This window comes from Myotis yumanensis, unplaced genomic scaffold (assembly GCF_028538775.1).
Source record: "Myotis yumanensis isolate MYYU_CA2020_CCGP unplaced genomic scaffold, mMyoYum1.0.hap1 SCAF_2, whole genome shotgun sequence".
NCBI lineage: Eukaryota > Metazoa > Chordata > Mammalia > Chiroptera > Vespertilionidae > Myotis > Myotis yumanensis.
In genome coordinates this window covers 23,648,614-23,675,367 of record NW_027223753.1, presented here as the reverse complement: position 1 = coordinate 23,675,367, position 26,754 = coordinate 23,648,614, and the positions used below count along the sequence as shown (strand labels likewise).

The 26,754-nt window shown below is 49.7% G+C and overlaps 3 protein-coding genes across 4 annotated transcripts in view; 1 reads left to right on the top strand and 2 right to left on the bottom strand.

The window, feature by feature from the left end:
• The first annotated feature begins 1,334 nt into the window (after positions 1–1,334).
• On the top strand, positions 1,335–3,086 carry EVA1B (eva-1 homolog B). Its single transcript, XM_070404738.1, has 3 exons — positions 1,335–1,632; positions 2,019–2,114; positions 2,385–3,086. Exons 2-3 carry the CDS (start codon positions 2,048–2,050, stop codon positions 2,810–2,812), a joined length of 495 nt encoding a protein of 164 aa, XP_070260839.1. The 5' UTR covers positions 1,335–1,632; positions 2,019–2,047; the 3' UTR covers positions 2,813–3,086.
• A 677-nt stretch (positions 3,087–3,763) lies between these two features.
• On the bottom strand, positions 3,764–12,031 carry SH3D21 (SH3 domain containing 21). The gene is made up of 17 exons (XM_070404735.1): positions 11,940–12,031; positions 11,623–11,780; positions 11,473–11,536; positions 11,133–11,251; positions 10,823–10,913; positions 10,588–10,643; positions 10,422–10,467; positions 10,172–10,272; positions 9,968–10,054; positions 9,740–9,782; positions 6,263–6,310; positions 5,323–5,416; positions 5,202–5,245; positions 5,005–5,099; positions 4,180–4,877; positions 4,019–4,082; positions 3,764–3,938 (listed from the first exon to the last, which is right to left on the bottom strand). Exons 1-17 carry the CDS (start codon positions 11,941–11,943, stop codon positions 3,858–3,860), a joined length of 1,893 nt encoding a protein of 630 aa, XP_070260836.1. The 5' UTR covers positions 11,944–12,031; the 3' UTR covers positions 3,764–3,857.
• Positions 12,032–13,253: 1,222 nt separating this feature from the next.
• THRAP3 (thyroid hormone receptor associated protein 3) overlaps positions 13,254–26,754 on the bottom strand; it is a 48,002-nt gene continuing 34,501 nt past the window's right edge. For both annotated transcript variants that reach the window (XM_070404733.1, XM_070404734.1), the window contains exons 5-12: positions 25,984–26,691; positions 23,954–24,126; positions 22,873–22,984; positions 21,874–21,958; positions 19,771–19,958; positions 17,173–17,368; positions 16,571–16,714; positions 13,254–14,779 (exon numbers count right to left, since the gene is read on the bottom strand). In XM_070404733.1, coding sequence (XP_070260834.1) covers positions 14,558–14,779; positions 16,571–16,714; positions 17,173–17,368; positions 19,771–19,958; positions 21,874–21,958; positions 22,873–22,984; positions 23,954–24,126; positions 25,984–26,691 — 1,828 coding nt within the window. In that variant the 3' untranslated portion in view covers positions 13,254–14,557. The remainder of the gene's footprint in view (positions 14,780–16,570; positions 16,715–17,172; positions 17,369–19,770; positions 19,959–21,873; positions 21,959–22,872; positions 22,985–23,953; positions 24,127–25,983; positions 26,692–26,754) is intronic.

The window sequence follows — 26,754 nt, the reverse complement described above, 5'->3', positions numbered from 1 at the left end:
GGATCTAGCTCTCACCTCAGATGCCCACCTGGAGAGCTGCCCGCCTGGAGAGCTGCCCAGGTGTTCCCCACCACATGGCCCTGTTCCATCATCCTCTGAGCTCAGCAGCACCCGCGTCTCTCCTTCATGCATTGTCTGTCTGTCCACCTTAGTGTCAGCTCCATGAGACAAAGATTGGTGCCTGTCTGTCACCGCTGACCTCCCACTGCTAGGAGATGCTAACAGTCCTCTTTGTTGACTAGAGACTGTATGGATTTCTACACAGACATGCCCACCCCCCCAAAAATACTCAAGCAGATACAACATGAAAATAGACACACGAATACATAGATTTAGGCAGAAATAGTGCCACATGCTCACAAAACAGACTGCTCAGTCACAGAGATACCCAGGAGTGCCTCTCCCACCCCCAGGGGAGCCAGTGCTAGTCCTTTCTCCAGCTAGATCTGCCCTCTGCATGAACCCAGTCTCAGGACTAGGAGTGGGGGGTCTCCAGCCTGGACAGGGGGGGAGGTCACTGGCCCACAGGCCTCAGGCAGCGCCTTCAGCTATGTCTGCAATTTCCTCTCCCCCCTTCCTTCCCTCCTCCTCTCTAAGGCTCCCGCCAAGAAGGCCTCCCCCTCACCCCAGCCCCAGCACAGGAAGGGGGGCCCAGAAGGGGGGGCTGGGAGTCTGGGCAGGAAGAAGACCTGGGCCCACACACTGATCACACCACACATTGCATGCACAAGCCCTGAGCCCATGTGGAAACGCATGTGCACGGGCAGGTTTAGCCAGAGGGAAAGGCATTTTCGCCCCACACTCTGGTGCAGAACACAGGGGCCCTCAGAGGCCCCAGGCTGGGTTCTGCAAGGCTGGTCTTGCAGTCTGGCTTGAAGCCGGAGTCCAGCACTCATTAACCCTGCTGACCAGCTCAGCCAGCTGGACACACTCACCGCTGGGCCCTGGGAGGAGGGGAAGAGAGTCCCTTCCCTCGGGTGTGGCTTGAGGGTCTGGGGGAGGCTGACAAAGCAGGCAGTCTTGCCTGGGTGAGGGAACCGCCTGGGAGGAAGAGCAAGGCAGAGGGACAGGGTTCCGAGCCCAGCCAGGCTCTGGGGTCAGAGAGCAGTGGGTTCAAATCCTGACCGTTTGGCCAAGTTTTTCAACCCGTGACTCAGTTTACTTATCTGCCAAGTGGGGATGACACCGCAATACAGGATGATTTAGAAGGCTTAAATAAAATAATATTGTACAGGGTTTATTCAGCCCATTGCCTGGCACCTAGGCAGGACTCCACCCTCCTCGTTATTATTATTGTTGTTAGTAGTAGCCCGGGGGCGGGCCCCTGGAACCCGCCTCCCCTGCAGTTTCCTGCGGGGTTGGGGGGACAAGACGCCCCGCCGGCCTCGCTCCCCCTCCTCTCCCCTTCCTCCGCCGGCCCTTTCCCTCCCCGCCTCCCCCGCCCGCCCCGCCCCGTCCCTCCTCTTTCCTCGGAGGAAACTTTCCGCCGGCTGGTCCATCGGCCCGTGTCCGGCCCGCGCTGCCGCGGCCTGGGAGCCGAGCCGACCGGACGGGGCGGGAGCGGCCGGGCCCCGGGTGTGTGCGGCCGCCGGAGGCGCAGGGGCCGGTCCGCGGAGAAACGGGGCGCTAACGGTGAGCGAGCCCGGGCCTGCGGGCCGGCGGGTCCCGGGGGCGGGCGGGATGGGAGAGGGAGTCGGCCTCCCCTCCCGGGAGCTCGCCCTGGGAGGGCGGAAGGCACCGCGTTTCTCCGGCATCTCGCTTTCGGGACCGCGAAACCGGACCTCTTTGGGGGACCTCACGGGGGGCGGAGCCTCCCTGACCCCAGGTTGGAGGGTGTCGGTGCGCGGGGGGAGGACCCCCGGACAGGGCCCAAGTCTGCGAGGGAGTCGGGCCGCCGCGCTTTCCAGGGTGGGACCTGGGGCCGCTCTTCCAGGGAGAGGAGCTGCCCGAGGAGAGGAGAGCGGGGTCGGGGTCAGCCTGCGGCGGGGGAGTCGGGTCTGATGGTACTCACCTCGCAGGCGGACCAGGGCGCTGCCCCCGGAGCAGCATGGATGCCCCCCGAAGGGACATGGAATTGCTCAGCAATAGCCTGGCGGCCTACGCACACATCCGCGGTGAGGGCGCCCACCCGCGGCGCGCACCTCCCCCTGCCCCTTCCCTCCCACCCCTTTCACTATAATCCGCCCCCCCGCCCCCCCAGCTAGTCACTTACAGCCAGTTACCCCAACCCTCGCTGCCCCCGCTGCCGGATGGCAGCTACCTAATGCCCTTCCAATAGGAGGCACTGTCCTCGACCCCCAAATGGAAAACCTGGAGTCCTTTCGAGACGGAGTGACTCCCCCCCCGCCGGGGCCCCTCCATGACTCCTGCCCTCTGACCCCCAGCTAACCCGGAGAGCTTTGGCCTCTACTTCGTGCTGGGCGTCTGCTTCGGGCTGCTGCTCACCCTGTGCCTGCTCGTCATCACCATCTCCTGCGCGCCCCGCCCGCGGCCGCGGCTCCTCGCGCGGCGCCGGGACCCGCGTGGCGCCCTAGAGGACGACGACGAGGAGGAAGACGAGGAGGACACCGTGACGCGGCTGGGCCCCGACGACACGCTGCCCAGCCCGGAGCTGTCCGCGGAGCCCGATGGGACCGTGAGCATTAACGTCTTCACGTCGGCAGAGGAGCTGGAGCGCGCGCAGCGCTTGGAGGAGCGGGAGCGGATCCTGCGGGAGATCTGGCGCACCGGGCAGCCGGACCTGCTGGGCACGGGCACGCTGGGGCCCAGCCCCACGGCCACGGGCACGCTGGGCCGCATGCACTATTACTGACCGGGCCTCGCTCCACGGCCGGGCGCTCTGGGCCCTGGACGTGCACACGAGCTCGTCGCTGACGCAGGACCTTCCCACGGCCCTGCCCGCGGTGCTGTCGACCCCGCCCCCGCGGCTCCCACGGTGCTATTGGGCGCGATCCCCACCCTCTGGGAGGCGCCCTTCCCCAGTCCTGCCTGAAGACCCTGGGGGGAGGGCAGGACCCAGGGTCCCCACCCTCGCTCCGGGGACGGTCCAGAGGTGAAGTGACCAATGAAAGCTGCATTCTTAGTGACTCGGTGTCTCTGTTACCCCGGCCTCCTACGTTCCGTTCCGCAGGCGCCTGTCCTGCAGGGACCCCGGGGCTGAGAGCCACTGGACTCCTTTACCAGGCTGACCTCCCCATCACTCTGTCCTCAGCACACTTGTCTCACACAGAACAAGTACCACTCGAATTCCTTACTCAAATGCACTCCTTCCTCGCACGCTCCTGGGCACACGTCACCCCTGTCCCGACAAATGCCCAGGGTTCATGCATCACTGCCATCACCCAACGCCAGGCCTCGGGAGTCCGACCTTGACGCCAAGGTGCCCCAGTGTAACCACGTGTGCCTGAGCTGAGGCGCGTTTCTGTGAGTCCTGAAGGGACAGTGAGGCCAACTGGGAGGAGTCTGGGGTTGGAAAGCAGGGTTGCTGGCGCACAGCTGGATTCCGGAATCCGGCCGCAGGCAAAGCCTGACCCCGCCTGGGCCTGGGCCCCTCCTGCTTGCTGGCGTCCGAAGGAGACGCCCACCCAACCCGCGCCCCCCTCCCCCCTGCCGCCATCCGGTGGGTAAAAATAGCCGTGCACAAGCCTTGGGAACAGTAATGAGAGCCACATGTTGGCCAGATGTGCCAGGAAGAGACTGCCAGGAATGCAGAGCACCAGCCCCGCCCGCCGCGAAGGCCCCGCCCCCGCAAGGACCAGGCCGGTGAGCGTACACAGCAAAGTTTACTTTCTTGGCTTTCCCAGCGTTGTGTGCAAGGACGTCAGTGCGCGGAAGCAGCCTTCCCTCCAGGCTCCACCTTACTGCGCCTGCGACTGCTGCTGCTGCGTGGGGCTGGAGCTTCGGGTCAGGGACTCCTTGATCCTCAGGTTCATCTGAACCTGGTGGGGAGACAGCGTCAGGGGAGGGCCCGCCACCAGCCCCCTTCCTGCCGGGATTCAGGGATTCGCACAGCACCCACCTCCAGCAACCGGCGCCTGTCCCTCTCCTTCTTCAGTTCCTCCCAGATGTCCATCAGCTTACTTCTGCAGACAAGAGAATGAGGGGAAGGGTGGGTCAGCCCTGCCCTTCGCCTTCCCACCCCCTCCTAACCCTCCCCCCTCCTAACCCTCCCCGACTTACTCCAGCTGCTCCCCCATCAGCTCCAGGGCCTTCCTTAAAGACTCCACCTCCTCCTGTAGCTTCCTCACCTCCTCTTTGTCATTTTTGCTGACAGTGGGATTTTGTGGGACCAGTGAATGAAGGGTGGGAGTTCCTTGAGGGCCTGGAGTCGGGTTGATGGGATGTGGATTCTTTTGAGCAGGGGCTACCTTTTTGTGGGCTGCCTCCTCTTTGGGGGTCGTTTCATCTTTCACAGGAGTCTTCTCCTGGAAGGCAGTGGGATCTGGCCAGAGTTGGACCACATTCTCAAGGGACCCTGGCGTAGCCTCCAATTGGAGGTCAGAGCTGTCCCTCTTATCAAGGGGGTGTTCCTCTGGCTTATGGACCAAGGAAGACGTGCTCTTGGACTTGGACGGGGTTGCTTCCGGAGAGGGATCCACCTGAGTGTTGTCCCCGGAAGAGGTCTCTTCAGAGAGCATCTGATCGAAGGTCAAGGCCTTTTCTAGGGTGGAGGCCTCGTCCCCAGAAGAGGCCATCTTTGAGTAAAGGGCTTCATCTGCAAGTTCGACACCTAGAGCAGGGGCCTCATCCGCAGAAAAGACCCCTTCTGGAGTGCGGGCCTTGCGCGGAGGCAGGGTCTTCTTTGGGGTGACTGTCCTGCCCAGAGTAGCGGTTTTATTCGCAGGAGGGGCCTTTGCTCGGCTTCTCCGCTCTTCCTCCTGTGGTGATGGAGACGAGGTCTCAGCTGAGGGCTCTCCTCGGCCTGGGATCCTTCACCCGCACACGCCATACCCCTGGGAAGCAGACTGCCCAGTCTCCCACGCTGCCATGCTGCGGGCCTCTCACCTGAGTGTTTGCAGGTCGCTGCCGGGTAGCCTGGGTTCTGGATCGCTTTCTGCCAGTGTGGCCCGGACCCCCAGCCAAGAGGCTGCCACTGGAGCCTATGAGAGCAGAATGTCAGGGGCCCAGGCCTAGTAGGACGCTGAGTCTCTCCCCATCGTTCACCCAGTCCTCACCCAACTGAGGGAGGCAGCCAGGCTTACCGGAGTCTCGGGAGGGGCGCTTCTGACCGTCTCCACCAGGTGGCCTGCAACATATCCCCATCAGAAAGGCACAGCATTTCCTACGCACCCTCATCCTTCCCCAGCCCCACCCTGCTCCTACTTGGCTTTGCTGGGCCCAGTGTGGGCTGTCATCAGCTTCTTGACTGTAGGGAGGGTTGTTTTGGGCATCATCTTTTTTGATTCCTTAACAGGAGCTGGGAGGGAAGAGGTAAGTGCAGCATTTGTTCTCACTTATCCATCCACCTGGGAGCCCCTGGCCCTGCCCTGTGCTGTGCACAGGGATTAGGGACAGGACGTGAATCATGTGACTCCGCCTCTTGGGAGCTCTGGGGAAGCTGACACCTTCATGCCACAGGGGCATAGGGAACTGTGGGAGCACCCCAAAGAGCGCTCAGGGAAGGCTTCGTGGGGGAGGTGGCTACTGCCAGTTCTTCAATCCATGCTTTTCTAAGACCTGACCCTGCTTAGTGTCATGACTGGTTCAGACTTCATTTCTGTCCTGGACCATGGCAAGACCTTCCAGTTGACCCTCCCTGAAACTTCTTTGTCTTTCCATCTCATTTACTCCCTAAGAAATCCCACCCAGTCTCACGGGCTTGGTTACCAGCAATAAGCCAACGACTCCAACATTTCCACTTCTAGTTCCTCCCTCTTTCCTGAGCTCCACACTCAGATCCGACTGTCCTCCCATTATTTGCACTAGGAGAGCTAACGGGCATCACAAACGCAACATGTTCAAAACCTGTCTCTTGCTTCCCAACCTCCCTGTTCCCTGAACCTGCCCCTTTCCCAGGGTTCCCCATCTCACCCAATCGCCCACTTGCTCATACCACAAAGTGAGGAGTGATCCTTGACCTCTTGTATACCTTTATGCTGCACACATCCAACCCTTCAGTAAATCCCGTCTGCTCTATCTTTAAAACACGCCCTACATCCACCCCTTTTCACTCCCTCGGCCACTGAGCACTCCTGATCAAGTCACCACCATCTTCACCTGGACTATTGCAATGGCCTCCAACCTGGGCTTTGGCTGTACTCACCCTGCCTCTGGCGTGTTCTTCCCCCAGCAGCTTGAGTGAGCTCATGTTCTAGTGGGAAGCAGACATAAACAAAAGAAGTAAAACATGCAGTGTGTTAGAGAGTAGGACATGTGATTGAGGAAGGATAAGAATAATTTTAAATGGGGTGGTCAGAAAAGGCCACACTAAGGTGACATCAGAGTGAACACCTGAAGGCCGTCACACACATTGATACTGACATCCACGGACACACAGGCAGCCACCTGGAATTTTACCCACGCACGCTTTATCACACAGACACATGCACCAATCCCCAGATGCCATGTTGCAACAGGCAAGAGCATGGGTCCTTGAATTCTTGCTCCATGACTTGACAGTTATGAGAAGACTTGGGTAGGTAAGTTAACCTGTGGCCCAATGTCCTCATCCATAAAACAGGATGACCACAGTACTCATCTGGTAGGGTTGCTGTGAAGCTTGAAGGACTTGACCCATATGAAGTACTAGAAGAGTGTTTGGCATACAGTCAAAGCTCGTAAAAATGTGTTTTTTTAGCCCTGGCTGGTTTGGCTCAGTGGACAGAGCATTGGCCTGTGGACTGAAGGGTTCAATTCCGATCAAGGGCATATGCCTGGGTTTCCGGCTTGATCCCCAGTATGGGGCATGCAGGAGGCAGCCAATTGATGATTCTCTCTCATCATTGATGTTTCTATCTCTCTCTCCCTCTCCCTTCCTCTCTGAAATATATATATATATGTTTATATAAATATATATATTTTAAAATGTGTTTTTTTAGAAATCAGGGTGACATTGGTAAATAATGTCATATAGGTTTCAGGTGTCCAATGCTATAATACATCATCTGTATATCATGCGGTGTCCTCACCATCCGAAGTCAAGTCTCCTTCCATTAAAATGGTAACTTTGACTTCTGCTTCCTGTGGAATGACTGATGAGGTGCCCTGTGGGGCTCTCCCATGAGATATAATTGCTATGATATCCTGCTTAGGATACAATTTGGGGGCACTGTTGGACTTAAAAGAGGTAGGAGAGGTGCACAGAAAGGGAGAAATTGGGGCCAGAAGTAGAAGGCAGTCCCCTCTGAAAGAAGTCTTCCCCAACCAAGGCGTGCAAGACTCCCACACACCGAGATCAAGTCATGCACTCCCACACGACGATCATAAAATATGAGAAGACAGGCCAGTGAGAGCAGAGTCAGCAGACACAACACACAACACACCTGGAATGCCAGGTGGAAAATACAGCACAGCCCTGTACAACATATTTGAAGAAATAAAGGATGGGCCTGCACCCAAGGGCTGTCAGGAATAAAAAGACAGATGTGAGGAGGGGAAGAAAAGAAAAGGAACAGAGAGACAGAGAGAGAGAGGGAGAGAGAGAGAGCGCGCTAAACTACTGGAGGTGAAAACAGCACTCCTGAAATAAAATGCAATGTATAAATTAAACACAGATCAAACATAGCCAAAAAGCTAGAGAGAAAATTAGTAAACTAGAAGTATTGTGAGACAAGAAGTAAAAAACTTGAAAGCAATGTTTTTAAAAAATGGATAATAGAAACAGGGCTTGACTATGGCTGAGTTAGTGGACAAATTTGCGCCCCGCACGGCTATAAAACTGGACGGAAATGACAAAGCAACCGTTTCAGTGCTCTGGAAATTGACCAAAGGCTAAAATAATCTGAGAAGCATTTATGCTTGGTGGGCTCTTGCCTACTCCTCCCCTCCAGCAGACTCCTCCCATTCCCCAGCCCACATTGACTTTTGAGTGTGGGGCAGATTGAGGATCAGAAGGTTCACTGTCATGGTTGAAGGGAACCCAATCAGTCTGAGGTATAACACTGGATTTGGCATTGGTTTCATAGATATGATACCAAAACCACAAGCAACCAAAGAAAAAAATAAATAAATGGGACTTCATCAAAACTTAAAATTTTGTGCTTAAAGGACGCCATCAAAAAAGTAAGAAGTTACCCTGGCCGGGTGGCTCAGTTGATTGGAGCGTCATCCCATGTACCAAAAGGTTGCAGATTTGATTCCTGGTCAGGGCACATACCTAGGTTGCAGGTTCCATCACTGGTCAGGGTGCATACAGGAGGCAATAGATCAATGTTAATGTCTCTCTCTCTCTCTCTCTCTCATCAATTAAAATACAAGTAAATAAAAATGCTAAGGGGACTACTGTAATGAGAAGAAGAAATAGAGAGAGAAACCTAGGCATACAGAATTAAAATGGCAATAAGTAAGTACCTATCAATAACCCTAAATGTAAATGGATTAAATGTTCCAATCAAAAAGCATAGGGTAGCTGAATGAATACAAAAACATACCCAACTATAAGCTGTCTACAAGAGACCCACCTCAGAACAGAAGACACATACAGGATGAGAATGAAGGGATGGGAAAAAAAATTTCATGCAAATGGAAAAGAAAAAAAAGCTGGAGTAGCAATACTCATATTCGACAAAATAGATTTCAAAATGAAGGCCATCACAAGAGATGACAAAGGTCATTACATAATATTAAAGGGATCGATCCAACAAGAGGATATAACCCTGGTAAAAATATATGCACCCAATATAGGAGCACCTAAATATATAAAAAAACTTCTAGAGGATTTTAACGGAGAGATCGACAACAATACAGTCATAGTAGGGGACTTGAATACCCGCTGACTTCACTGGATAGATCTTCCAGACAAAAACTTAACAAGGAAACAGTGACTCTAAAGGACACACTGGATCAGATGGATTTAATTGACATTTATAGAACATTTCACCCCAAAGTTGCAGAATATACATTCTTCTCAAGTGCACATGGATCATTCACAAAGATAGACCACATGTTAGGACACAAAACAAGTCTTACAAGTTCAAGAAGATTGAAATCCTATCAAGCATCTTCTCAGATCACAGTGGAATGAAATTAGAAATCAACTACAGTTGCCCTAGCTGGTTTGGCTCAGTGGATAGAGCATTGGACTATGGACCTAAGGGTCCTGGGTTTGATTCCAGTCAAGGGCACATACCTTGGTTACAGGCTCCTCCCCGGCCCAGGCCCTGGTTAGGGCTTGTGCAGGAGACAACCAATTGATGTGTTTCTCTCACATCGATGTTTCTCTCTGTCTTTCCCTCTCTCTTCTATTCTCCCTAAAAATCAATCGGGGGAGGGGGGCAAGGATTAACAAAAAAAGAAATCAACTACAATAAAAACATCCAAACACATGGAGGTTAAATAGCATGTTATTAAACAATGAAAAAGACCTAAATACACTGATAGCTGCATTTTCAAGACATACAGAGAAACACGAACATATTGATACATACAAACATTGATCTACATACATTCCTATCAGATCCTTAACCCACCAGGATATAGCTCCTACGTGGGTGTACTGGACCACTGGGGAGCTGTGGGTGTTTATGGACTGATGGGTCTCCCAGACAATGCCCCTCCAATCCCCGGCCTCCAGGGCACCCACCTGAATCTTGCAATACCACTTTTCGTGGGAGCAGCTTCTTGATCTGTGCAAAAAAGATGTATCAGAATCCGAAGAGAAGCCCCCACATTTCTAGGTCCACCCTCATTTAGGGGTGATCTTCCAGCTGTGTCCATTGAGCACCATGACCCCTGACTTTGTCCAGAGTAGCCTGTCCGCCCCCTGTCTCCCTCCACATGCACACACCTGAGTCTCTAGCTCTGTACTCACTGGGGGTGGTGGGAGCACAAAGTTGTCTGGGAAAACTCCTCTTCTGCCTTGAGACTCTCCTTCCCACCAGCCCTCATCCTCTGTGGTCTGGGAGAGAAAGATGCTGGGGAGAGGTGTGCCCGGTCCCCAAGCTCCTTCCTCCCCAGGCCCCACCCCTTCTCAGCACGCCCTTTCTTACACCTCCCCTGCCTGTACCTTTCATACCTTCCTGAGTACCTTCACCTCGTCCCCCTTCCGCAGTGGCAACTCATCTGGGGCCTCCGGCTGGTAGTCAAACAGGACCCTGTAGGTCTCAGGGTAGAAGACTGAGGGGAGGTCAGTCCTCTGAAGCCAAATCCCCTCCCCAAATCAGTCTTCAGATCCCTCCTCCATCAGCCTAGATGGATCCTCACTTCCGGAAGTGAAAGCGGCTTTGGGAAGGGCTACCCAAGGGATTCTTTGGCTGGGTGCTCACCTGTCCGCAGGTAGTCTGGAGGGTTGTCACAGGTCAGGCTGCTCATCTAGTGAGGGCAGGGAGAGGGAGGAACAAGCTGAACCTCCAATCCCTCCTCCCCAACCCTCGCCGATGCCGATGCCCCATGAGGAACGCCCCACCTCTTTACCCACTCCGCCCAATTTACCTTGGGAGGTTGCTGGGGATCAAGGCTGATTGAAGGCATGCCTGGGTTATCAAGGCCTGGTGAAGGAAAGGGAGGTTGGAGGGTGTGTGTGTTAATTCATAGGCTAGGTCATAGAAGAGGTCAAAGGGGTCACAAGGTCAAGATGTGTGGGTCACAGGCTTCAGCCACTGGGAGGGTCATTGGAGACTGCAGTCTGGTCACAGGGTTTCACGGGGGTCACAGGGTCCGGTCTCACCTGGGGGCCCACTGTCCAGCAACTCCACAAAGTTGGATGGAAAGGCTCCCAGCTGCCCATTCTTCTTTCCCAGCCACCAGCCGTCCTCAATCTGGGGAGGGGGAGGACGCAGGGGTTTCTGGTTCTGCCCCAAGAGTCTAGAAATCATACACTCCTGGTTCTGCCCCGATTCTGCCCGATGACCGCCTCCATCCTTGCTGCCTCACTTTCCCATCTCTGCGCCCCTCACCATTCCCATCACCCACCTCCCCTCACCCGTGAGTGTCCTCCATCATCTCCCTCACATCTTCTCATCACCTTCTCCTCTCACCTCCTTTATCACTTCCACAACCTCCCCAGCTTGCAACTTCAACTCATCTGCCTGCTCCGGGCTGTAGCTGAAGTTCACTTTGCACCATTTTGGGGAGCTCCGCGAGTTGGCAGGGCGACCTGGGATGGGACGTGAGTGAGAACGCTGAGGCAGGTGCCCCAGTCCGCTGAGCTGGGGGAGGTGCGTACCCCCAGCCCCGCTCAGGGCGGAGCATTGTGCTTGAGAACCAATCACAGGCCACAGAGCAGCCGAGCGGCCCCGCCCACAGAGACGCCCGCGGGGCAAGAGTGGGCGGGCCGAACAGCGATGGCTCCGCGCTCCCGCCCCGTGGGGCTCTTACCTCGGCTGCGCGCACAGCGTGGTCTCGGCGCCTCTCCCGCGCCGCGCAAAGTCTCCGGGATTTCCTGGAAATGAGGGCCCGGGAGAGGGGGCTCTCAGCTCCCGAGCGTGAGGGCTGAGACGCCCCGCCAAGCAGACCCCCGCGGCTCACCTGCACCAGGCGCTCCGGGAAGAAGCCACAGTGGCCCCCCAGCTCTCCGCGCAGCCAGCCCCGTGCGGGTCCCTTGCACACCTGTCGGACCACGTCCCCGGGCGCCAGACTCAGCTCACCCTCCTTCTGCGCACGGTATCCGGCCAGGACCAGCACCTCTGCGGGCGGAAGCGCGGTTCAGAAGGGCCCAGTCAAGGCCGCCTGGCCATGGCGCAAGTCCGGGCTCCGTGTTGGGGTGAGCAGGGTGGTGGTGGAGGTTTTTGTTGCCATTTCCACACGGTTGTGTAGAGGACCCACCCCAAACCTTCCGCACATACCCATCGCTTCTGGGACGCCCTCCAGAGCCGGGCAGGGAGGATAGAGCGATCCCGCGGGCAGCCGAGTACTGGGCTGGGTAGGCTGGGACAAGCTGTGAGACTGAATCCAAGGAGGCGGAGACACAAGCGGATAGGATAGGTCCCGCTCCAGGTGCTGAGAGTGGGTGTGGGAGAGGGGGCGGCCTGGCTCAGCAGGTTCGGCCCCTAACCCAGGGGTGAGGAATCCAAGGTCTCCGGCCAGTGCTGAGGTTACAGCTCCCAGGTCACAGCTCCCCCACCTGCTCTCACCTGAATTTTCAGTCCAGCTGCCTCCGGTCCTCCAAACCTTAGCCCTGAGGCTCCCACCCACCTTTGGCAGAGCCTTCCTGGACTATCCTCTCCCTGCTGGCAAGCCTTTAGCTGCAGGGGAAAAGGTGGGGAGAGGCACATACCTGGGTGGGGTCCCCCCTGCAGGTAGGAACCGCTCCTTGGCAGGAGCTGAGTGGAAGGGGTGGTTGTTCTAGTGCCCACAAAGCTGCTGCTGGTGTACTCTGCTTTCCCTGGGAGGCGGATATCCCTCCGGGCACCCGGCTAGTGCAGAGGAGGAAAAGCACAGACTCTTCCTTTGGTTTCAGAAAACACCTCCGGATTCTCCTTTCAGTGCCTCTGCTGGCTACAGCCAGCCCAGAGCTGGCAAGTGCTGAAAGGTAGGGTCCACCTAGTGCCCATCCCATGTGGGCTAGGCTCACTTTCAGGTAATCTTTTTTTTTTTTAATGTATTTTTATTTATTTCAGAGAGGAAGGGAGGGATAGAAACATCAATGACGACAGAATCATTGACTGGCTGCCTCCTGCATGCCCCCCACTGGGGAACGAGCCCACAAGCCTGGCATGTGCCCTGACTGGGAATCGAACCATGACCACCTGGTTCATAAGTCCATGCTCAAGCACTGAGCCCCGCCAGCCGGGCGCTTTCAGGTAACCTTGCTGCTAGTGGAAAACACAACGCCGCGTCTGTTATCCACACCCCTCGGCCTCCGCCCCACCACCTTGGAAGCCAAAGTCCTTGCTCATGCATGACACACCACAGTGAAAACACCTGGCTCTCCTGGGGTGTCTGAGATACAGGGTGAAGTAAAACCACTGGGAGGAGAATGCAGGCATAAGCTCCTCCCCAGGATGAGTGAGTGTGAGGCTGGTGAAGATCAGGCTGGGCTACAGTTTGAGTCCAGCCCCCAAGACAGTTTATCTTCCAGGTTCCCTGACGCTGCTATGGGAAGACCCGCCCCCACGTGCGTGTACACACACACACAGCGCGACAATGACCAGAGTCCATTTACATCTGCCACTTCATTTATTTATTTTTATTTGCAGGAGGAGTTGAAACAAATCTTTAAGGGGGGTTTCCCCTTAAACATGAATCAAGTAAAACCAACTTAACTATAGAAATGTAGCAAAGTAAGGGTAAAAGTAGCACAACAACCCAAGAGGCTAAGGTTGGGGGGGCGAGGGGAGAGATGGGTGCAGTCCGCATATACCATATGCATAAGTGCCATATGATTCACCTGCTCAGGACCGCCTCCCCAGAAGGCAAGCACAAGGACCCATTTTAAGAGGATGTTTCCCCCCCAAACATCTGAATGCTTCAACTTAAAGCTTAAGGTTAAAAAGGAAAAAAAAAAGAGAACCCCACAAACCACCCAGCCATAACCACCTTCCTTAATCAATCATAGGAGTTTCTTTTCATTTTATAAAAAGATTAATAAAAAATATTGAAAAAATTATTTTCTCATCTTATATTTGTAAAGATAATAGAATTCAGAAGTTTCTTAGAAAACAGACCAGAAACCGTCACCCAGTTTCCACCACTGTTGCTGAGATCAGCAGGGCTAGAAAATTGGGACACCGGAGCTGCTGGTGGAGAATGGGAAGCCCAGCCCAGAAGAAATCAGAAAATATTGGGGGAGGGGGCACGTGGGGTGTGGTTAGGAGCAATACCATGTGATACATGGCTACGCAGAAAAGGGGAACACAAGGTGGTCAGAAAAGCCTTGAACTCCTCCTCTACATACAAAACCAATTTTTACAAAGATCCAAGCAGTTGGTCCCAAACTGAGATGAACACTTCAATGTTTATTCACATGCTTTGTTTTCTCTTTTAAGAATCAGAATCAAAGTTGTCCAAATTAAATCTTTCTGCTAATGTTACTATATATGCCTAAAAAAAGAGGGCTTTAAAAACCAGGAAAAGAAATTAAAAATCATCAAATTAGTCCTCTTAGCTCCAAATGAAATGAAATTAAGAACAAAACTGGTTTCTAATAGGGAACAAACCAAATCCAAGTATCGCTCTCCCCTCCCTGCCCCAGTCCCCACCCCACACACCAACAACAAATGAGAAACACAGCTAAAGCCCGATGTACTGTGTTCTGCTCAAAAACTGGGCCTGACCCCAGGCTCCACGGCCAGCCGCCTCCGTCCAGTGGGACACTGCGCCAGGGATGCTTTCGGCTACAGTAGCATTCTGCATGGCTGGTGGGGGGATTTTCGGAATCTTCTTGGGGCTCTTCTGTTTAGTTCTTCACCAGCCATTTACTAGCGCCTGTCCCCCTGGGTAGGAGCTCCCATCAGAATGGCCCCTACTCAGTGGTGGGCTGTAAATTGTCCTTCTCTTCTCGGTTTTCTGTCCCACTCTCGTCGTCTTCAATCTCCCCTTCTTCCCCGCTGAACTTGTCATGGGCCCATTTGGGGCTGGTGCTGGATTTCCGGAACATGAACCTGCCTCGACCTCGGGGAAAAGCTCCTCGGCCACGGCCTCTACCCCCCCACTTCTCACTGCCTTCGCCTTCACGGTCGTCATGCTAAAAGGAAAGAAAACTGTCATCAATGCCAGAGTTAACAAGTAGCCAGAACCCTCTTCTCTGCACCTACCCCCAAATGTGACTTTCTCAAACCTATGTCCAGACCCCCTTTTCTGTCCTCCTCCCTATTCCCCACTCCAAAGACACTACTGATTCAGCTCCAACAGAATATTCAGTTGGGTACATTGGGAATGCTAAGGCAGTAGCTTGGGCATTATAATGATGATGATAAAATCTTCACTGAGCACGGAAAGACCTGTACATGCATTATCTCATTTAATCCTTACATCTACCCTATCATTATCACCCTCCACTATGCAAATGAGTAAACAGGCTTAGGAACTTTAACTCCTTATTATTTATTTAGTACACCACCTCTCAAAGGATGGGCTTGAAAATCCAATCACACCAAAATATGAAACTGTGTCTGATCTGGGTTGTCAGGCAGCTAACAGAAGAAGCAGCACTCAAATACACATAGCTACGCTACAGTTCTTCCCATCCCACCCTCGGTCAAGAACAGACAGCAAGACCAAGAGTCAATGAGTTGCTCATGGTCTCAGACTTAGTGGCCAAGTTAGGACCAGAACCCAGTTTCCTGTCTTGTATCTCCCATCTTTAGTTTTATGTAAGGAGGCAGTGTGGCAGAGTAGGAAAAACACAACCTACATCTCAAACAATCCTGCTCTGACCATTTCACCAGAGAGGAGGCATCCAATGAAAGAATGAATGAGAATTTTGAAAAGTAGGAGTCGTTGCTAAGTCATCAGCCCCATGGCTTCAAAGAGTCTGAACCCATGCAATAGGGGTAGGCTCCTGGGGGTCAGCCAGTGAAAGGGCCAGCTGCTTCCTTCCAGGGTTGCTTGTTTACTCGGTTAAATGCATCAGGTGGGTGATGCTCCCTTAGGTGGCATGTAGGGGCAGGAAAAAGGGCTCCCACTATAGCAATCCCACTCCAGGACCTATCCTGGGCCCAGTCAACATTTCCCTAAATACAGACTCAAGGGTCCTCGAGGAGTCTCAAAGCAGCTCCCAGCAGCCCTAGAAAAGAGAAGGTGGCTGTGCAGAGCCATCTACACAATAGCCTGTTTCCTAGTTGTGCAAATGACAACTCAGACCCAGGCCAGCCCTTCTCCTAGACGATGGAGACTCAGCTCCAGGTTTACCTTGATCACAACACTCAGAGGCACATCTCTCTGCTTGGATCTAAGCCTGCTATTAACATAGCAAGGCCAAGAGAGTTCACTCACTAGCCAGGTAATTCAGCCTAGAAGAGCCCTAACCTGAGGGAGGGGAGCGATGTGCAGAAGGCGCCTGGTACCTGACAGTGACCAACAGCCTAGATGAGAGAAGCCCCAGTGGCATTTCATTTTGGAGACAGAGATCCTGAGCTGTCTTCCCTGTCAATCTTGCACCAGCAAGTGACAGAGTGGAACTGTGGCTTAAAGGAAGGGTTACAGCTCTATCCCTGAGTAGAGACTAAGAGAGGCCGAGACTGAGGGTGGGTGAGCAATAAAACAAGTCACAAACTAAAAAGGGGAAAGCAACCCTTCTTGTTTATCCTAGAATCCATATATATCTCAGTTGATAAACCCTTGCGAGGCCAGGGCTGCCTCTTAGAGAATACTCATCTTGCCAGCACTCTACTGCCCCTCGACACATCCCCCAGTGCAAGATGCCTCCACACATATCCAATCAGTTCGAACAGACCAAACATACCAACCAAAGCCTTGGTATCAGCTACTATGTGTGCCAAAGGCCCCGGCCCTTCCTGGTTATCCTGACACATACCAGGTAATACTTCTTGCTCTTGGGTGTGTACTCGGGGTCCCACTCCTCTTCCCGGCTTCTCTTTTGAAAATCATTGTTGCTGCTATTGTTGTTGTTGCCAGAGTAGTTGCCTCTGCCCCAGCCCCTACCTCTGGCTCGAAATTGCTGTGGCATAAAGAGGGGAAAAGGAACAAAGGACCATGTCAGGGATGGAAAAAAACAATGCCCTTGCATTCTGTTCAAGCACATTTCTGGCACAGAATAGTTGTCCTGCAGTCAATATGCAGGTCCACTGGTTTCTAGTCAATCCTTTTCTGTTTACCTAAGGTCTATAGCCTAGACAGAGGACAACATGGCACCAGGGCCTCCAGGCACAGCAGAAGTCAAGGTAAGTTGGAAAGTTCTGAGACTAGAAGTCCTAAGAGGCTTTCTGGTATCTAGCTCAGCGATTATGATTAGTAAAATAACTACAAGTGGAAAGCCTGGGTAATGGGGAACCACAGATTCTGAGGTCTGTAGACTGGATTACTTATATTAAGGGCAACCAAACTGGCATTCTGATAATCACATAATTAGAACTGGTGGGAGGAGGTTAGAGAGAAGGGGTGACGGCAGGGTCTTACAAAGGTCCCTCGAGCTCTGCCTCCTCTTTCATTTGGACCCACAAAGTCTTTGGTCCCCAGTCTTGATTTGTCAAAGCCGGTGGTGCTCTCCTCTCTCTCCTCCGTTTCTTCAGTGTACTCCTCCGCTTTGTAGGAGTGGGATGACTGGGAGGAAGAAGATGATGACCTGGACCGGTCTCGTGTTCTCCGGTGCTTCCTATGAAAACAGAAGAGACAGGAAAAAGCAATAAACCCCTTGGCTGGGGCCTCCTGAATAAGAAGCACAGGACAATCAGGAATGTGTTTGTGATGAAGGCATTGATACAAGTAACTTAAAAAAACCCCCAATTCATCCCACCTTACCCACCCAGGGTACCTGGGGAGGTCCCAATTCTGTCAGTCATGTTCACTGACACATCTACACTTGAGCCTGTGACGAACATAGGACATACACATAAGGAACTAAACAGTCCATGGCCTCTGGCAGCTCAGTTAATGCATATGCATGAAATAGAAAGGCAGAAGAAAACTAACACTGTGCTGAGAGTCCCATGTATATGGTACTGGGACCATATATATTAGCATCTGTCTGTGCTTTCTAGGACTTTATTCTCATAGGACAAACACTACCTATCTCTTGGGGTTGCTCTAAAGATCGAACACTTTACATTGACATAGCAGGCACACAGTAAATGGCAACTCGGAGTATTCAGCAGTATTCCCTCATTTTTCAGGTGACAGAGCTGAGCAGAACCTGGATTCAAACCTACTTCTAATTATACTACTGCTCCACATACCACCTCACACTGAGCTCAAACAGGTTGTGTTATTAAGCACAAAATCTGGCAGAACCCTTCCCAGTTATTTCCCTACCTTCCCTTCATCTGGTGGAAATTACAGACTATAGCAAATCAGACTACTGCGATGAGTCACTGTCTGTATACTAAAGGTCAGGGCCAGCCCTGCGTCTAGGGAAGGTTGCCTCTAAGGTGGCAGAAAGGCCAGGTTCCCAGGGGTGGAAAAGGACTTACAGGAAGAAGCCAGCCAAGTGGCAGTGGCCTATCATTGTCCTCCCTTCCCTCATCCTCCTTCATTAGGAAAATCACCTTGCCCCTCCCCCACTTTGCACATGTGACAAACTCAAGAACTTAACTATTTGAATCCTACTAGCATTTACTCATAACAAGGGAAATCTAAGTTATTGTCATAGGATTCACATAACTCAGAGGTAGAACTCTGACTTCTAGAAATCAAGAGGTTTCCAAAAGGCTCCAGATTTGAATCCTAGCACTGCCTCTCCATGTGTTCCAGGGGAAGGAATCAGTCCGTAATCCCAACCAACCCGAAACACTTGAGAGGTTCTGCTCCCTTTCCACCAGGGCAGCCCTGAGAACTACTGTTACCACTTCCATATCCTACTGAGGAGTAGCAGGTCCTTTATCGATGGCAGCCTTGAAGCTGCTGGGGCTCCTAATACATAAGTAACACACTGGAAAGAGACAAAGTACAACAGAAGATCTTAAGTTTTGATGTCAGCCGGTACCTCTACGATCTTGGACAAATTGTCCTGAGCGTAGCTTCTTTACCTTCACACCAACTATCCAACTGTTCTCAAAGGATCTGATAATCAAATGGATGCAAAAATGCTTGCCAGCTGAAGTTCAGAAACAGCAAAGGTGGCATTGTTTCTTATGGGAAGGTGTGGGGCTTCAACTTGGCTACATTTAATGAGACATGATTGATTAGTCATGGAACGGCCAGGCTGGCATGGCTCAGTGGTTGAGCATTGACCTATGAACCAGGAGGTCATAGTTCGATTGCTGGTCAGGGCACATGCCCAGGCTGCAGCAGGCTGCGGGCTGGATCCTCAGTGGAGGGCATGCAGGAGGCAACCAATCGATGATTCTCTCTCATCACTGATGTTCCTCTCTCTCTCCCCCTCCCTCTCCCTTCCTCTCTGAAATAAATAAAAATGTACTTTTTAATGCACATAGAAACAGGATCTTAGCATAAATGCTGCCCTATGAAGTTCAACAATGCTACCTTTGTTTAAAGAATAACCTCTCTTGGCCCTAGCCAGTTTGGCTCAGTAGATGGAGTGTCGGCCTGAGGACTGAAAGGTCCCGGGTTCGATCCCCAGTAAGGGCGTGCAGGAGGCAGCTGATCAGTGATTCTCTCTCATCATTGATGTTTCTATCTCTGGCTCTCTCTCCCTTCCCTTCTGAAATCAATAAAAATATATTTAAAATAATAATAAAAAATAAAATAAAAGCTTGTCATTTTCAAAAAAGAAAAACAAATAACCTCTCTTGGAAGTGTTTGCTAACTTAGTTTTAAAAGCATTAAGAGCAACAATCTTGTCCTATCTAGTTCCACACAGTTTTGACCAGTGTTGTTACCTGATAGGATTTTGAGCCATTTTTAAAACATAACCTCCCCATGAAGATTTGAATCCCAAATGATTTCCCACACTCCCATAGCCCACTGAGCTGGCCATCTCCCAGTGGCAGGCCTTCTTTAGAGAAGGTTCATACCCACTTTGATAGGCTTAGTGAAGAGCCTAAAGGGGGCAGATGAGACTCCACTCAGAAATCTGAATGAGGTGACGGGCTCACGTACTTCTGCTTCTTTGATCCTTTATGGGTTTTCTCTGTTTTCTCAGCTGATCTTTCCCTCGAGTGGCTTGAGTCTCGGGAATCCACTGATTCTCTTGATTTACCTCGTTTAAGATCTCTCTCCTTATGTTTTTTACGACGTTCAATATCAAGGCGGAGATCAACAGGATCATCTTTGTATTTTCCCTCAGCCTGCCAAAAGAAAATCAAAATGAAGGTTTTTGGGGTTCAGGGCTGCCAACTCAACCTCCCCATAAACTGTGGTTACTACTCCAATGGAGTGGTGCAGAGCGAGAACTGGGAGTGTGAGGCACCTCACCCAAGCTTGGGAGGGATGCAGATGTCCCAAGAAGTCACTTCATGAGGATCCCTCCCTCAGATCCCAAACCAGTTCTCTAATGTAATAATGGTAGCCTTCTAAAAATACTCTATATTGATCTTGCTTCGTTTCCTCCGCAGCCCTGTAATGAACTGGCTAGTCTATAATTGAGAAGGCCAAATCAGCACTAGAAAGTGGTTGGCTAAGGCTGGCTCCTGCTTACTCACCAACAATAGTAGAAATGCACATGTTACCCTTTTCCTACCTACAATGTAGCAGCCACCCCAAGCTTATCCTAGACTTGGAATCATGTCTGAGTACTGAGTCCAAAGACAGACAGTGGGAGCCTTAAACAGCCTTCCTAAATGGTTGGTTATACTGAGAATTTCTCTAGAGAGGAAGTATCAATAATGCAGGGAGTACCATAATTTCATAAAGTGGCAAAACCAGGTCAAAGGTTATTTTTAAAAAAAGGAAGAAGAAGAAAAAATCTTCTAGGAAGTGTAACCATCAGGGCAGGGACAATATGACCAGCACTGCAAGGGTCCCACAGTTCTCAGGAAACTTAGTGAGAGCAGAGATGCAAGGTGACTTCAAGGACATTACACACTAGGACTTGTCTCATGGGATTAACACCTCCCTAAAAGAGCAAGAACTGAGCAGTTCACTCTGTATTAGGAACATTTCACTTACACTAAGCTTTTTGTTTAAATAAAAGTTTAATTTTAACAGGAGTGGTAGGTATTAAGTTTATTGTCTCTCCACTGTTTGGGTTGTTTTTTTTGTTTTTTTTTGTGGGGGGGGGGCGGTCTCTGCACCCTCCAAAGACTAAAGAAAAATAAGACAAAAGCAGGCGCTGCTCCCTCAGGCGGTGCACACATCTCTAACGAGCTGGGTTTGTGAGGCACAGATGAGATATCTTCTGAGTTTCAAAACCTTGCTTTTCACATGTTAGTGTCAATCTGGTGGACTCTTCTTCGAGAAAAAGAAAAGGGGATGGGAGAGAACAGAGATTGTGCAAGAGTGCCTCTCATCACATTCAACCAACAAGACAAATTTGTTTAGAAAACTTGAAGATTAATTAAAATTTTTAGAAAGGTTTCAGCAGCATTGGAAGAACCATCTCTGATTTTTAAATTTCAACTGTATATGTGAATGAAGGTCAATAAATACTAAGATTTTTTAAAGCCTCAAATCTAGTATTTCACATTAAAAGAGTGGATATAAGCTTTAACCTCTTAATAACAGAGTTTTTACGTGCACATCCTTGCAAATGTAGCTGGGCTATCAAAGTAATGTTTAGCTTCAAAGTAACAGTAACCAACAGATGACAGATATGGTACAATGTTAGGAAAAACTGGACTAGCTGTTTAAAACAGTCTACTAAGTTAAGATATGAATATTTCACTCTCCTCTGACATGCATGTCTTTTTTAAATCATGGTTGGAAATAGTGCATGTATATAGTTGATTTGATAATACTTACAAGCAGAAAAATATCACAAAAAGTTTCTTCTCTCATCATGGGCACTTGTTCCAAAACTCCTTTTTTTTTCTCAAGCTCACCTCAATAGACTTTGGGGTCATTTACCATATTCTAACCACTTCACAAAGGTTGTTGATACATTTAATAAAAATTAACCCTTTGTAGTTCATTTTTAGAATTATGCCCATCCTTAAAAGAAAAACACAAACTTAAGTAGAGAGTAATTTAAACAAACACATTTCTGTCAAGTTCATGCCCAACGCACTCATTTTGTCGGAATTACTGATCAAAGCAACAGTTCACCTTGTAGCCAGGTTCCCGGGGACTTTTCATTTCATCATGAGCCAATCCATGTTTCCTGAATGTACTGGGGGAAATGTCTATCCTCCTAAAATTTAAAACACAAAAAATTTTAAATGTCCAGTGTGACTATAATACAGGTAGTATTTTATAAGTTGGTAATGGAATCATAGGCATTCCTTTTTATTATGTTTCATAACTTACATACATATTACTTATATTCTTTGCATTCTTACCCTCTCCCATAGGTATGCACAAAGCATACAAAATCTAAAACTTCTCACACTCAAACAGTAATGCTACATCCAGGAAGGCAGACTCACAGACAAGCTTATGATTTCAAGTTCATATCAAGATTATCTATAGAGCCCTGGCCCGGAAGCTCAATTAATTAGAGCATCGTCCTGATAAGCCAAGGTTGAGTTTGATCCCCGGTCAGGGCATATACAAGAAGCAACCAACTGAATGCATAAATAAGTGAAAAAACAAATCCATGTTTCTCCCCACCCACTTCCTTTCCTCTCTAAAACCAATCAATCAATAAGAAATTGGGGTTTTTTTGTTGCTTTTTTAAGGACTAACTATATGTCCTACTAACAAGTTTCACCTTGGAAATTAGAAACTCTTTTGTATGAACCTGCAGCCACAGAGATGTGACTAAACTACTCAAATCTATATAACAAACATACCGAAAAGAGAAAGGAAAAAAGGTTGATTTGCACAATCCAAAGTTGGGCACTAGAATACCACCAATGAGATAGGTCTAGAGGAGAAACAACAGGGGCATGACCCTAAATCCAAGACAACTATACAAACGTGGTCCTGCCTACTATACAACACATTCAAGAGTTGACTACTCCTTTCCATTCACAACTATAAACACCCACTCCTTTCCTAGAATCTGTAGGATGTTACCTTAAATTCTACTGGTAGGCAAGGATAGTTTAATATCTGATGATCAGTCTTCTATGACCACCTCCAATGTAAGGTTGAGGTCCTCACCTGTGTATCTCTGGGCTTTTCTTGTTCTTAGCTGCCTCTTGCTCAGTTCCTCTCTTTAGGTATTTAGTAAAGCGTTCATGCAATGTCATTCCTGAGGACCCGAAGTGATGTTCTGTGGGGATTCAAAGAAAAACACATTATGCCATCAAAGGCAGACATAATATTCAACTCTTTTGTATGAACCTGCAGCCACAGAGATGTGACTAAACTACTCAAATCTATATAACAAACATACCGAAAAGAGAAAGGAAAAAAGGTTGATTTGCACAATCCAATGTTGGGCACTAGAATACCACTGTAGCTCCCTTATCTTAGGACATGGATACAAAGAGAGAAACCTGGAGCTTACTGTCATTTGAATCACACCACCAACTCCTGCTTAAGTTTAAATTTCAGATGGAACCTATAACTGGCCCAACCCAGCTTCTACATCACCTCTCTGCCATTCCCCAACCCATCCACTTCCATTTGCCCTTATGGTGGAGAAAAAATTCACAGCATAAGGTCAACAAGAGGCGTCCACTTACTGGACAAGAAAAGACAGAGTTGCAGGTAAAGCCACTTTTCATATTTCCTTTTTCAAGCATTTTAAGCCTTCATGTGGAAGATTTTACCTATTGTCATGATTACAGACCACTACTAACAATTCAGAATGTTCAGCTCTATAATTAAAAAATGGAAACTCCTCGATGAAATCGATTTCCTTCCAGTCAGTCCCTCGCTTCAAAGGCCCTTTCAATAAGATGAAGGGCCTCATAAGGCTCCTTTATTCACCTGCTCATCCTTCTGCTTGTAACAGAGCAGTGGTTCTCAACCTTCCTAATGCCGCGACCCTTTAATACAGTTCCTCATGTTGTGGTGACCCCCAACCATAAAATTATTTTTGTAGCTACTTCGTAACTGTAATTTTGCTGTTATAAATCGTAATGTAAGTATCTGATATGCAGGATGTATTTAGGCGAACCCTGTGAAAGAGTTGTTCGACCCCAAAAGGGGTCGCGGCCCACGGGTTGAGAACCGCTATATTAGAGGAAGCTAAGCTGTGGCAAGGGATCCTGAGCAGACTGGGGTTGGGACTCACCTTTAACATGGTGAACAATGGTCACAATGTGCTGGGCAAACAGTTCCGAGGGGCTCCGCTGAGACTGAGCTGACTGTATGTGCTGGAAAATGGAACGAAATTCTTGTTCCTTTTTGTTGCTATGAACTAGATCCCGACAAAGTTTGCGTTCCTGAGCCAGTAATCCACTGGGTCTGGAGGGGAAAAAAACACAAGGGGGCTCAATATAACAAGATATACAGAAAGTCAGAACATTTAAACCCTAAAAATGCAATGCATTTGTTCAAAGAGCTTTAATTTTATCCACAAAGTTCCTTTTTAAATTCCCTACCAAATTTCAAAGTAACCTCAATGCACAACTATGGAAAAAGGTATCCAAAATCTATTGCTTCCCTTTTTTCACTGGCAATCTTTAATAGAAACAAATAGAGTGAATGTTAAACATGAGTGATTCTGTTTTTGGGGTCACTGCTGGCTTTACCAAACACAACAAATGAGAATGTATTTAAAAAATCAACTAGCTTGGCCAGCCAGAGCCATTCAGTGAATCGACACAATGAAGCAGGAGTGGAATGTGGCTCCCGCTGACTTCCAACAGGCTGCAGAGTTTTTGTCCCAAGTAAAAAATAGCCTGGCCTCGCCCTAGTCTGTTTGGTTCAGTGGACAGAGCATCAGCCTTCGAACTGAAAGGTCACAGGTTCAATTCTGGTCAAGGGCACATGCCTGGGTTGTGGGTTCAATCCTCAGTGGGGGACTTGCAGGAGGCAGTCAATCCATGATTCTCTCTCATCATGGATGTTTCTATCTCTCTCTCCCTCTTCCTTCCTCTCTGAAATCAATAAAAATGTATTTTTTTAAAAAGCACAAAACAAATGTATTTTTTTAAAAAAGCCTAGCCTCTTCCTCCTCCAGAATGCAGCCAGAGGTGACTTCTGAAAATGGTTTGCTATTTACTTGACCCAGAAACCCCCCACAAAATCATGCAAATCAAGAGGTTCAAATCTTCGTGTTCACTTTAAGAACACTCGTGAAACTGCCCAGGCCATCAAGGGTATTCATGTCCAAAAAAACCACCAAGTATCTGAAGGACGTCACTTTCCAGAAGCAATGTGTGTCATTCCGTCGTTGCAATGTGGAATTGGTAGGTGTGCCCAGGTAAAACAGTGGGGCTGGATACATGGTCGGTGACCCAAAAAGAGTGCTGAATTTTTGCTGCGCATGCTTAAAAACACAGAAAGCCTCTAATGCTGAACTTAAGGGTTTAGATGTAGGTTCTCTGGTCATTGAGCACACCCAGGTGAACAAAGCTCCCAAGATATGTTGTGGAACATACAGAGCTCACGGGCATATTAACCCATACATGAGCTCTTCTTGCCTCATTGAGAAGATCCTTATAGAAAACATGCAGATTGTTTCTAAACCAGAAGAGGAGGTTGCACAGAAGAAAAAGATATTCCAGAAGAAACTGAAGAAACAAAACTTATGGCCTGGGAGTAAATTCAACGTAAAATAAATACTAATAAAAGTAAACAACAAAACTAGCCTTGCCACCACCATTCTTTCCTGAAGTTCTCCTCTTACCCACAGCCCCAACTCTAAAAACTGCCATATTATTTCTTGGTGAAGGCCTGTAATAGTAAGACTCTAGGAGCCTACTGAAAACGGAGAACTGGATCCTGGATGGCTCTACAGGCCAAAGGCACCTTAAGCAAATTCATGGGGAAAGCAAACAAACAAAAAAACAGGATGAAGGCTGGGAAGGTGAGGAGGGGCTGGGGGCTGGACTGAGGGCCAGAAAACAGCAGAGGGGATCCAACACCAAAAAAACCCCAAAAAACAGTCACTGAAGAAACACCCTTCACCACCCTGACTTCAACACATAATAGCTCAGTGACACACACTCCCCACTGACAGGTGTGGACCAGAGGGTATCAGCTCTGAAGCTTGGACAACGGGAAAATATAAGAGGGGACTGTCCTGGTTCCAGAATGTCCTCAGGAAGAGAGGTTAGGAGACACCATTTAGGTCACCGATCAAGGACTAAACCTCACCTTGCAAGGTCCTCATCAAAAGAGTCCATCCGGACATTGACCTGGGCCTCTCGAGTAATGGAGAAGGAAGACTTCCCTGTGGAAAAGTCTCCTTTGGCTCCTAGCTTCTCCCGGCTCTCAGAGGTCTTTCTTGGGGGAGGTGATGAGCTTTTCTCCTGGACTGCTTTGTAAGCAGTCACTCGGAAATTCTTTTCAGGCACAAACCCCCTGTGCCCACTTTCGGTTCTCTTGAGCCCTCCCCGATCCTCCTTTTTGGATCTCTCTGAGAAAGACTCCTCCTCCAGCTCCTCTGTTTTCCTTTGCTTTTCCTTCCCTGAAGGTGCATACACCTCCCATTTGCCTGACTTCTCATCCTCCTGGGTTTTGTTTGCACCGGCTATGACTTTCGACATAAATTTGGGTTCATCATCAAACTCAGATTCCTTCCTTCCTTTGGCTTTGTCCTTATCTTGATCATCCATGTCTTCCTTGTGGAAATCAGCCATCTTCTTCTCAAAGTCATCTCGGAGCTTGTATCTTTTAGGAGACTGGCTACCCCGAAAAGGCTTCTCAGAATCAGTTTTGGGAGCAAACAGATCAGATTTTATTTTCGAATCACTCAAGCCTGTGTCGGAAAAGCTCCCTTTCTCTTTCATTTTCTCTTTATCAGTATTTGATTGTTTCTGTTCCTTATCTTTTCCATTCTCTGTCTTCTGCTCATCTAAATACCTAGTTATAGAAACAAAAGGGAGACACACAAGAGGCTTCTTAAGCAACCTGATCTAAAACAGC

Bases quoted from the DNA above. Each gene is read 5' to 3' on its own strand.
- SH3D21 (XM_070404735.1), bottom strand. The intron at 10,273-10,421 runs GTGAGCACCCAG...ACCTCCCCTCAG, and splicing joins TCCAGACTACCTGCGGACAG to TCTTCTACCCTGAGACCTAC. The intron at 5,417-6,262 runs GTGAGTACAGCC...CTTCCCTCCCAG, and splicing joins AAGAACACGCCAGAGGCAGG to CTCCTGTTAAGGAATCAAAA.
- EVA1B (XM_070404738.1), top strand. From the start codon at position 2,048: ATGGATGCCCCCCGAAGGGACATGGAATTGCTCAGCAATAGCCTGGCG. The intron at 2,115-2,384 runs GTGAGGGCGCCC...TCTGACCCCCAG, and splicing joins GGCCTACGCACACATCCGCG to CTAACCCGGAGAGCTTTGGC.